Source organism: Phyllostomus discolor, chromosome 10 (assembly GCF_004126475.2).
Source record: "Phyllostomus discolor isolate MPI-MPIP mPhyDis1 chromosome 10, mPhyDis1.pri.v3, whole genome shotgun sequence".
NCBI lineage: Eukaryota > Metazoa > Chordata > Mammalia > Chiroptera > Phyllostomidae > Phyllostomus > Phyllostomus discolor.
The window spans coordinates 70,283,237-70,294,391 of record NC_040912.2 but is presented as its reverse complement, the minus strand read 5'-3'; the positions used below and the strand labels follow the sequence as shown (position 1 = coordinate 70,294,391).

General features: G+C 40.0%; 1 protein-coding gene across 1 annotated transcript in view; it reads left to right on the top strand.

The window, feature by feature from the left end:
• The first annotated feature begins 259 nt into the window (after positions 1 to 259).
• Positions 260 to 11,155, top strand: part of CADPS2 (calcium dependent secretion activator 2) — a 575,914-nt gene continuing 565,018 nt past the window's right edge. Inside the window, 1 exon segment of the mRNA XM_028525503.2 lies at positions 260 to 918. Within this exon segment, the coding sequence (XP_028381304.1) occupies positions 583 to 918 (336 nt within the window). The 5' untranslated portion in view covers positions 260 to 582.

Here is an 11,155-nt window from a genome sequence, read left to right as displayed (position 1 = left end):
GGAGGTCGGGTGGTCCCGGTAGTCCAAACAACCCTAGGCGGACGAATACGGAGCCAGGGTGTTCAGGCGCTTCCCGCCTTTGCAAACTGCACTCTCTGGCACCCTTGCAATGGGTCCCGCAGCGCAGCAGCGCGCGCACGCGCACTCCGCGGCCCCGCGCCCGCTCCTCAAAATTCCATTCCACGTGTTGCTTGTTGTAGGCGCCACAGGTTACCCACCTGCGTTCGGGTGCTCCCCGCCCTGGCGGTCCCCGGTGGACCGCGGGGTGGGCGGGCCCTGGCGCTGGGCTGATTAATTCCTGAGGCACTGGGGCTCACCCCCAACGGTAACTCCGCCTATTTAATCCCGGCGGCTCCCCTCTCCCCATCCACGTCCTCCTCCAGGCGCCTGCCCGCCCCTTTGGCCCTGGTGGTAGGAAATACTCGTGTGTCTAACTCGACGTGTCCGGAAAGCTCTGGCCAGTTTCCCTTTCGTTCTGTGGCCGCGGTCGCCAGCCGCGAGGCACCCTCAGACTCGCGGGCGCAGCTGCCGCGGCTGAGGCACCTGGGGGTGGGGGCCAAGCGGCGCGGCTGCCCGAGCACCATGCTGGACCCTTCTTCCAGCGAAGAGGAGTCGGACGAGGGGCTAGAAGAGGAGACCCGCGATGTACTGGTGGCGGCTGGCGGTTCCCAGCGAGCGCCGCCGGCGCCGGCTCGGGAAGGGCGGCGGGACACGCCGGGGCGCGCGGGCAGCGGCGCGGCCAGACCCAGGAGCCCGAGCCCCTCGGTCGTCAGTGAGGGGCGAGAAGAGCCCGAGCGGCAGTTGGACGAGGAGCAAGATCGGAGGATCCGCCTGCAGCTCTACGTCTTCGTCGTGAGATGCATCGCATACCCCTTCAACGCCAAACAGCCCACTGACATGGCCCGGAGGCAACAGAAGGTGAGTTGGTTGCAGGACCGTGCGCCTCCTCCCACTTGTTCCTCCCCGAGGTTTCCTCCGGGGACAGCTCTGGGGGACCTTCACTGTACCTCTGATTAGCGCAGGACGCTGTATTTTTGTTAGTCTTTGAGGGCAAGTGAACCCTTGCGAGGACAGTGTTTCAACCAGCTGCGCAAGGGGTTGCAGGAGACGTGTGTTCGTTCACCCCCGGCTTGGTGGAACCTGTCTCTGGGCGTACGTGAGACCCAGACCGACCCGGCAGCTCTGGCTGTGCGGCGGTGCACCCGGCGGGCAGGTCGGGCTCTGGCCGGCTTACAACGTAGCTCCCCTCAACTTTAATTTCTAACGGCAGTGGCGCATCCTGTTCACCTAGCCCAGCTGGAGCTGGACTTTGCCGTGGGTCTGAATGAGTGTGTGTCTAGACGAAACAAGTAGAATTGGGACACTTCCAATTGGGAAGTCTTCACTAAGGCTGAGGGGCGGAAATGTTTCTCGGTGAATAAGAAACAAAGCGAAATTGACAAGTTTTCTATACTGCTTAATAGCTAGGACATCAAATCTAAATACTGCAGAAGTGTATGCAGCTTTGTGGTGGGAGTTAGTAATTCTGGTCAGGGCTGGCCCAATGAAATTGCACTACTGATAAAAATAAAGGATTGGTGCATAACCACTTCTATACAAATGTTTTTCTGTCCTTTTCCCTCCTAAAGAGGTAAGGAGTTTGTTTCAGGTGCAGTGTGTGCCAACTTTAGTTTTAAAACAAGGCCCCAGGGGTTTAAGCTTCTGTAGCAGACAGAAGTAATGACTGAAATTGCCCTAACTGGGTGTTTTCAACAAAAACGGTCTAGAAAACCTTTTTAGTGGAATGCTAATCTATTAGGTTCAGAAGAAATCTGTAACAGTCCCCTTGGTTTGGGACAAGATGTGAAGACCCAGAGAGACTGTAATTTTCCTAAGGCATACCTAGATGCGCAGATGGTATTAGTTTCCCAAAGTATTAACTTCAGCGTGTGAGGCATTTCTTAGAAATTGGAGAGCTTTTGAATTGAATTTTGAAAGACTGTAGTTCAGAGTAAATACAGTCTAACCAACACCCTCCTACACCCAAATACCCATCCTCTTAAGACAGGATTAAACTAAGTAGTTGTTTCAAATAATTCATTCTCTGGTCTTGCTTGTAGGATGATGCTCTACAGCTGGCAGATAATTACACAGATCCAAGTACCTAACCCTCTAGGTAATTCAGAGTCGCAGAAAGGCAGAGCTGACAAAGATGTAGGGAACCTCCTGTGCACACCTCTCATTTTGGAGAAGAGAAATGTGTCAGAGTAGCATTTTCTAATCCCAAACCAATTGGCATGGTCAAAGACACCATTCCTCAAGTCAGTTTTGAGTGCCCCTGGAGGACTTTTGTGAACCTTCCATCCACTCCTAGGTCAGTACCTACTTTCATCTGTCACTTTGGCAGAGTTGCATTGCAGTCACCCCTTACCTCTTCCCAACTCTGTAGGTCAGGTGACTTTCAATTTCAGTAGTCATTCTTCAACTAAGTGTACATTTTAACATGTGTGTTGTGATAAGTAGTCATAAAAGTATGAATATCATTCAGTTTTTTTCATTCATTGCACTTAAGCTTATTTAGATATTAAAGTCCTAAAAACATAGTGTGGTCACATTCAGATTCACTTCATGTTTGGAATACTATCCTTGAACATGTTTTCTTTTGCAACAAGTCACTTATTAGTAGCTGATTTACACTGTACATACTTGTTGCATTTTGTTAATGAAACAAACTCACCCTTCTTCAACTAGGTCAGATCTCTAGACTCCTATTTAATTACAGGCGTACCTCAGAGATAATTGCAAATTCCCTTTCAGACCACTGCAATAAAACAAATCTTAATCTTTTTGCTGGTAGAGGGACTTGCCTTCAGTTTGTGTATCAAAAAAAAACCCCAACAACAACAAAACCCAGAAATCGGAAGCAAAATAGAACATCATTTTAATACTGAGTGCAGTAAAATGAGGTATACATGTAGAATGTTTGTTTCTCCAGAAATTGAGTTGGTAAACAGGTGTATTCCCAAGACTGCTGCATGTGTTCTGTTCAAAAATATTTGGAATGCTTGGAAATTTTTCTAAATGTTGAGAGCATTGAGTTCTGTCTGATTAACTTTTGTGAATTTTTTAATTAAGGTTGAGACTCCACACAACCTAGTAGTTCCTTTATTCAAACTTATTCAAAAGGCCTCATGTTTTTTTTTTAACCTGCTGCTTGCTAAGGGGAGCTGGAGCAATTTTTGATGGTCAGATTTCCTCATAGGAAAAAGCAAAGTGGGGATTAACTATATTCTTGTTAATTTGATGTACAAGCCAGTCTCGTGCATCAGACTTGCGTTACTTTCCCAATTATATAGTTGGGAAAGTAACAGGATAATTGCAGAATCACAATCTATTATAAAATTTTTATTCTGTCTTCAAGTAGTCAGACATCTTGTAAAAGGATTTAATAGTTTAAATTTTTGTCATTGAAGTACATGGTACTATTTTTTTCAACTTTGAGAATTTAGAAACTCAGAAGTTGGGATCTGAAAGGGTCCTTCTGCTTTAATGAAGAAAATGATTCACAGAGATAAGAGTCTTGCCTTGCTGGTGGGAGCCCTCTGACTGTTAGGACTGGTGAGTGGCTATGAAGAGCTGCAGAGTTGTTGTTTGTCACTTGGGGAAAATGGTCCACAAAGCTAGTCAATGGTTTATCCATGAGTTGAGAAAATTTAATAGCATTAAACTCACAGTTGACTAAAATATGTCTGTCTTTGATTTTTGGCTCGAAAATTTCAACTCTGAGGAATAGCATTTGTTGGCCTATGCCAATTCAGCCATCTGACTGACTACTGATGACTTTACAGAAAGTTCTGGGGGTGGGGAGTAGTGTGGATGAGACACTGACAAGGCCCTGTTCCAGGTGGTCACACCACTTAAGTGAACATACATGGTATGAATATGAAGTAAACTGCCAATGGCAAAATAACTTTATCTCTGGATGGTTCTTAAGCCTCTGATGCTTATTTACTTTGATTACTTTTGCACCACCACAACATTAATAGCAGTTAATGATGAATTTGGGTGATTCTGTATCATTGGTTAAAGGTGTAATCACTGTTGAAAAGGGAGAACAGTGACACAGATAAAGCAACTCAGTTAAGGTAAAGCAAGTCAGTTATTACTTAACAAAGGCAATTTGTTTGGTGAATCTTGGGAAAACATTGAGATCCTGGTGAAAAAAGTAAGTAAAGGAGTTCATAGTGGTTAGAAGGTAGGGAGAAACCGACAAACATAATGACCCCACAGAAGACATTCAGTACATTCACTCACATAGACGTGGGTCTACAGACTACAATTCTCAAATTATAACTATCTTTAACATGTGCATGACTTAACATGCTTATACTTTTGGTTAGCCAGGAGTCTGGAGGTTTCTGGTTAGTGGTTGCTGTGTTCATTATTTCTGTTTTTATTAAGTTCAAGTCAGATGTTGAAATGGAGCCAACTATTTTTTAAACTAGAAATAATGAAGAAGGAATTAAAAAGATTAAAGTGGTGCCTAAAAACTTTTCATATGCTTCATATACCCCTGTTCTTTGTGTTTCTACAATATGTACATTGTCATGGTAATCACACTAAATTGTGCCTTATTAAACTTTTTATATAATCACTCCCATTTATTTGCATAATTTTTCTTGTTCATTCTAAATTCAAGTAATGTATACAAATAATACTGTGAAATTGCAGATGATGGGGAGGTGTGCTCTGTAGGTAAAATTGATCAGGAAGAGAAAGCATTGCAGTGAAATAATATTGGGTGAAATAATTCACAGTGGTCTCTTGCCTATAACTTCCATTTGAATGTTAATACTACAGTAAGGTGGACAGTATTATCCCTCTTTGGATATGGTAGTCCTCTCTGATTTTTTAAAAAAAATCTCCTGACTGCTAATGTGATCCCCTCAGCTTAGGGAAAGAGTTACTTTTATATTAAAAAAATTAGCTACAAAAAAATTATGGAAATATTGTCTTAAAATTTCATTTTATGATCATTGTTTAAGTTACCTAAGGATTTGGACATGATTTTTTTTTCCTGAAAAGAAAAACACCTGTGATTCTTATCCTTAGCTGCACATTAGAAACACCTTAGGGAACTTTAAAAAAAAAAATCCATTATCTAGGTTGTACCCCAGAGTAATCAAATCAATCTCACCTGGGTAGTCTTAAAGCTTCACAGGTGATTCTGTGCACAACCAAGGTTGAGAACCATTGTTTTAGAGGGAACTACTGGGAAATCGCTTATGTTCACCTAGGCAAGGTGAAAATACTTACAATAATTAAGACTATTGTGTAATTAAACTACATTCCATATTAAAGGAAAAGGCAATAGGGATGCTCTAATAAGGAACAAAAAAACCTCACACATCTTTAATATTCCAGGAACCACAAAAGACTCCAAATAGCCACAGCGGTCTTGAAAAAGAACAGGGTAGGAGGTATCATGCTACCTATTATCAAATTATACTATAAGGCTGTGATAATCAGAACAGCATGGTACTGGCATAAAAACAGACATATAGATCAATAGAACAGAACAGACAGACCAGAAAATATACCCATGCCTATGTAGTCAATTAATCTATGAAAATGGAGGAAAGCATATTAATTGGGGTAAACACAGTTTCTTCAATGAACGGGATTGGGGATACTGGACAGATATATGCAAAAAATGAAACTAGACCACTTTCTCACACCATATATAAGAATAAAATAAAAATGGAAAAACAGCGTGGAGATTCTTCAAAAAATTATAACTACATCATGACCCAGCAATTACAATTCTGGGTATTTATCCAAAGAAATCCAGAACACTAATTCAAAAAGATATATGCATCCCTTTGTCCATTGCAGCATTATTTACAATAGTGAAGATATGGAAGTAGCCTAAGTGTCCACTAGTAGGTGAGTGGATAAAGATGATGTGGTATGTGTTTGTAAATATGTGTGTATACATGGATGTAATGAGGAAGGGACCCCTAAAAAACCCTGAAATTATCGTCTAGAGTATAGGCCTCATAGTCTTATAATACAGGCTTCCTCCACTAGGTGAGTGTTATAGGAACCCATCTGTACCCGCTGGCATTGTTGTGAGAGGCTGCACTCGTCTTCAGTGAAATTTTCTGGAAGAGTCTTTCAAAGCATTTGCCCATTTCATGATGGGTTATTTATGAGCATACTTGACCAAAAACAGCATGACCCCAGTACCCGCACCCTCTTTATTCACCCAGTTTTGCCCTGAGTGATTTTTTTTTGTGTGATATTGTTTCCCTGTATGAAAAAGCCCTCAAAGGGAAGCACCTTGCCAATGTGGAAGAGATGAAATAAACATTAATGGCAGAAGCACTAAAAGGCATCAGAATTGATGAGTTCAAAAACTTGTGAGCAGTAGAAAAAACATTTTAATAAGTGTATTGCATTAAATGGAGGGTACTTGGAAGGTGACTGAAGTTTTAACATGTAAGAATAAATATATAATTTTTTATAAATTCTGTTTTTTGGATCTGTGTGTGTGTGTGATGGAATATTACTTGGCCATAAAAAATAACAAAATCTGCCCTGGCTGGTGTAGCTCAGTGGATTGAGCGTGGGCTGGGAACCAAAGTGTCCCAGGTTCGATTCCCAGCCAGGGTACATTCCTGTGTTGCAGGCCAGTACCCCCAGCAACCGCACATTGATATGTCTCTCTCTCTTTCTCTCTTTCTCTCTCTCTCTCTCTCTCTCTCTCTCTCTCCCTCCCTCCCTCCCTCCCTCCCTCCCTCCCTCCCTTCCCTCTCTAAAAATAAATAAATAAAATCTTTAAAAAAAAAAAATCTGCCCTGGCTGGCATAGCTCAGTGGATTGAGCATGGGCTGGGAACCAAAGTGTCCCAGGTTCGATTCCCAGCCAGGGTACATGCCTGGGTTGCAGGCCATAACCCCCAGCAACCGCACATTGATGTTTCTCTCTCTCTCTCTATCTCCCTCCTTTCCCTCTCTAAAAATAAATTTAAAAATCTTTAAAAAAATAACAAAATATTACCATTTACAACAAAATATTACCATTTACAACAATGTGGACGGATCTATGGGGCATTATGTTACGTGAGATAAGTAAGGCAGAGAAAGACAAATACCATCAATTAGGTGATATGCTAGGGTGATTAAATTACATTAGCAGTTGTGTAATTTATTCATAAAACCATAAATAACTACATTAGCAACAGAAAACAGGATGCTGAGGGTAAATCTGAGTGTTGTTTTCCATTCCACCATGAACTTGGGAGGAGAACATAGTGAAATCTCTGAATTGGAGTCGGCACTGAGTAATGTCTATCTGAAGAGTAAATTTCACAAAGGTCTTCCAAGATTATTAGTGGGTGCGATGTTTTTCAGGTATGCAGTAGTAATGCTTATAGGTTTTTCAAAAAGTCAAATTTAGGAGCCATTCCCAAGTAATTGTTTTAAGTTAATTAATTAAAGCAATTTAAACAAGATGTACGTTCAAATGTTCTGATAGTTTTTGCAGTTTCCAAAATTCTAACATTAGGTGGATAGCGAGGAAAGCACCTATTTTCTTCAAACTGCATTAGTTGGTGGGTGTTGGTTGGAAGTTGGGAGTCTTCTTTGTAGAGCATCATCGATGCTCTGCTTTGCTTCTTGATTCTTTATCACATTTCTTTGTAAACTTTATGGCTTGAATATTTTTATAACCTTCAAGTTAGTGATGAATTTTTACAGTGAAAATGTTATGGGGCAAAGGGTATAAACAATTTAAAGGCCATCTTTGCCAATTTGAGAGCTGAGATAATATTTAATTTGCTCCTTTCTGATTGCTTATGAAGATAAATGTGTTTATGTGTATGGTCTGATATCCTTTTCCCATTTTCCCTTTGAGATTTTGGTTTTACTTATCAATGTGAACCCTTTATTAACATGGTAAGGATAGTGTTCCTTTGCAGAGGGTGTATCTATAGTCTGCCTTTCATTTTGATTTTAAGTATATGTCCATTTACCCTAAAAACTTAGTTCTCATTTATGCTTTTGGACAATTAATTTCCCATCTGGAACTAATTTTTGACACAAGGAGTTGACTTTATACCCCAGAGAGTCAAGCAATTTTTGCAGCCTAATTTTTAATTAAGCTCTACTCTCATTACTAAGCTGCAAGGCCAAATTGTTCATATTCTTTCCTTCATTAATTCATTGGTCAAATATTTGAGCCCCTATTATGAGAGTTTAGCACTGTTCGATGTGCTGAGAATATAGTAAAGAATAGAACAAACAGAAATTCTTTCATGGGCTAATGTTCAGTAACATACGAGATCTGTCCAGAAGGTATCTAGCCATATAATATGAAAAATAGAGACATTTATTGAAGGTACAAGATACAAGAAGCATTGTATATAGGACAATGACACCTTAGTTTCCTTCAAAGTAGGCACCTTGAGACCTCACACAGTTCTCCGACTTGCCATCAGCTGCCCTATTGTATTGTATTTTCCTGGATCTCATCAACAGTCTGAAACCTCTTCCCTTTTGAAGGTGATTTTAGTTTTGGGAAAAGCCGAAAGCCACAGGGTGCCAAATCTGGGTTGTAAGGAGGATGAGTCACCTAGGTGATTTTATGTTTCGCCAAAAAACTCTACACAAGATGTGATGCATGAGCGGGTGCATAGTTGTGATGAAGCTGCCAATCACCAGTTGCCCACATCTGTGGCCTTCTGAGTCATCCAAACAGTTTTGGCAAAGGAATGTTCAAACTTAACACAAAATCCAATGTAGATTCGTTGCTCTACTCAGTCAGTCATTTTGAATGTGACAGCCATACAGTACACATGCTCACTCACTGGTGTCTGCCACCCCGACTGACTAGTACAGCGAAGTCGTCATTGTTCACACATGTGCATTCCAGTCCACTCTCCTTGGCTGCCAGGTTACATCGATGTTGCATAAACTATTCTCATTCTATTAACAATGGCTGGACTTTCCCTGGACAATACAGTATAATGTGTATATATGTTTCTCTTTATATCTGTTTCTATGTTACCTATTCAGATTAATTAATCTAGTTTGCTTTTCCTTTTGCTATTACCATATAATTTTGATTTAATTTTACCATATATTTCAATATGTGATAGGGTCAGTTCCCAGTTCTGTGTCAGGAATTCCTTTAGTCTTTCTCTCCTCCCCTCTCTCTTTAAAAATAATGCATATTGGCTAGGAAATCACTCTTTGGCACAGACAGCCTGGGCCTCATTCATTTCTAGTTTTCATTCATTTTGTGAACAAGGCATTTTACATCTCTGGGACTAGGTTTTTTTCATTTGTAAAATGGGGATAATGATCTCATATGATTCTTAAGATTAAATGAGATGATGCATGTGAAGTGCTCAGTATGTGCCCACTAAATGCATATGCTCCACATTAGATGCTATTACACTTCTGTCCATTTAATTCAGCCTGTGTGGGAAACAGTGATTGTGTTTATCTGTTCAGTCTTCTAGGAATGTAGCATGTTTCTTTATTCAGTCAAGATTCTTATGTCTTTGTGATGTTTTGTAGTTTTCATTATATAGATACCTTGTATTTATAATCAAGGTTATTTTTAAGCATTTTATCATTTCTGTTATTGTGACTTTTTTATCTAGTATGATGGGTACATGCAAAATTCTTTGACTCCAATTTATAACTAGTCATATTACTATATGCTAATTGGTTCAGTAGTTAGTACCTGATCCTTTTAGATTTCATAGGTAGGCAGTTGAATTATCTGCAAATAGTGATGACTGTTGCCTGGTCCTGATCTGTAACTGTATCTTTTCTTTTTCACTTGTCACTTTATTTGTAAGAATGTCCAGAACAGTGTTTGTGCCTGTTGCCAATACATTTGTATTGCTTCAGGCTTTACTAGAAATGGTTTTGTTATTCTATCGATGAATATTGTTGGTTAGTATTTTAGGGTAGGTTTTCATGTTTAAATAATTTTTATTATATTAAGAGGATAAAAAGTATCTGCAATATTTGATTGTGGGATTCATCTCAGGGATGCAAGGATGGTACAATATTTGCAAATCAATAAATGTAATATATCACATAAAAGGAAAGACAAAAATCACATGATTGTGTCAATAGATGCGGAAAAAGCTTTGAATAAGGTATAGCACCCATTTATGATGAAAACACTCAGTAAAGTGGGAATAGAGGGAGAATTCCTCAATATAATAAAGGCCATATATGAGAGAGCAACAGCCAACATCATACTCAATGGGCAAAAACTAAAAGCTTTCCCACTAAGACTAGGAACAAGACAATGGTATCTGCTTTCACCACTTCTATTGAACACAGTATTTAAAGTCCTAGTCACAGCAATAAGACCAGAAAAAATAAAAGGTATACAAATTGGAAAGGAGGAAGGAAAACTGTCATTGCTTGCAGATGACATGATAGTGTATAGAGAAGATCCTATAGACTCCATCAAAAAACTACTTGACCTAATAAGTGAATTTGGCAAAACAGCAGGAAACAAAGGCAATATTCAGAAATTCAAAGGCATTTTTGTATACCAACATGGAACTATTAAAAACAGAAAGCAGGAAAAATATCCCATTTGATATAGCAACAAGAAAAATAAAGTACCTAGGAATAAGCCTAACCAAGGAAATTAAAAGACCCGTATTCAGAAAACTACACAACACTGAAGAAAGAAATTTAAGGAAGATACAAACAAATGGAAGCATGTACCATGCTCATAGATCGGAAGAATTAACATCAAAGTGTCCACACTACCCAAAGCAATTTACAGATTCAACACAATCCTTAAAAATACCAATGGCAAATTTCACAGACATAGAACAAACATTTCAAAAATTTATATGGAACCATAAATGACCCCGAGCAGCTGCAGCAATCTTGAGAAAGAACAAAGTAGGAGGGATCACAATACCTGATATTAAACTGTATTACAAAGCTACTGTAATCAGAACAGCCTGGTACTGGCATAAGAACAGACGCACAGACCAATACAACAGAATAGAGAGCCCAGAAATAAACCCAAGTCTCTACAGTCAATTAATATTTGGCAAAGGGGGAGGAAGCATAAAATGGAGTCAAAGTAGCCTCTTCAACAGATGGTGTTGTGAGATCTGGACAGCAAC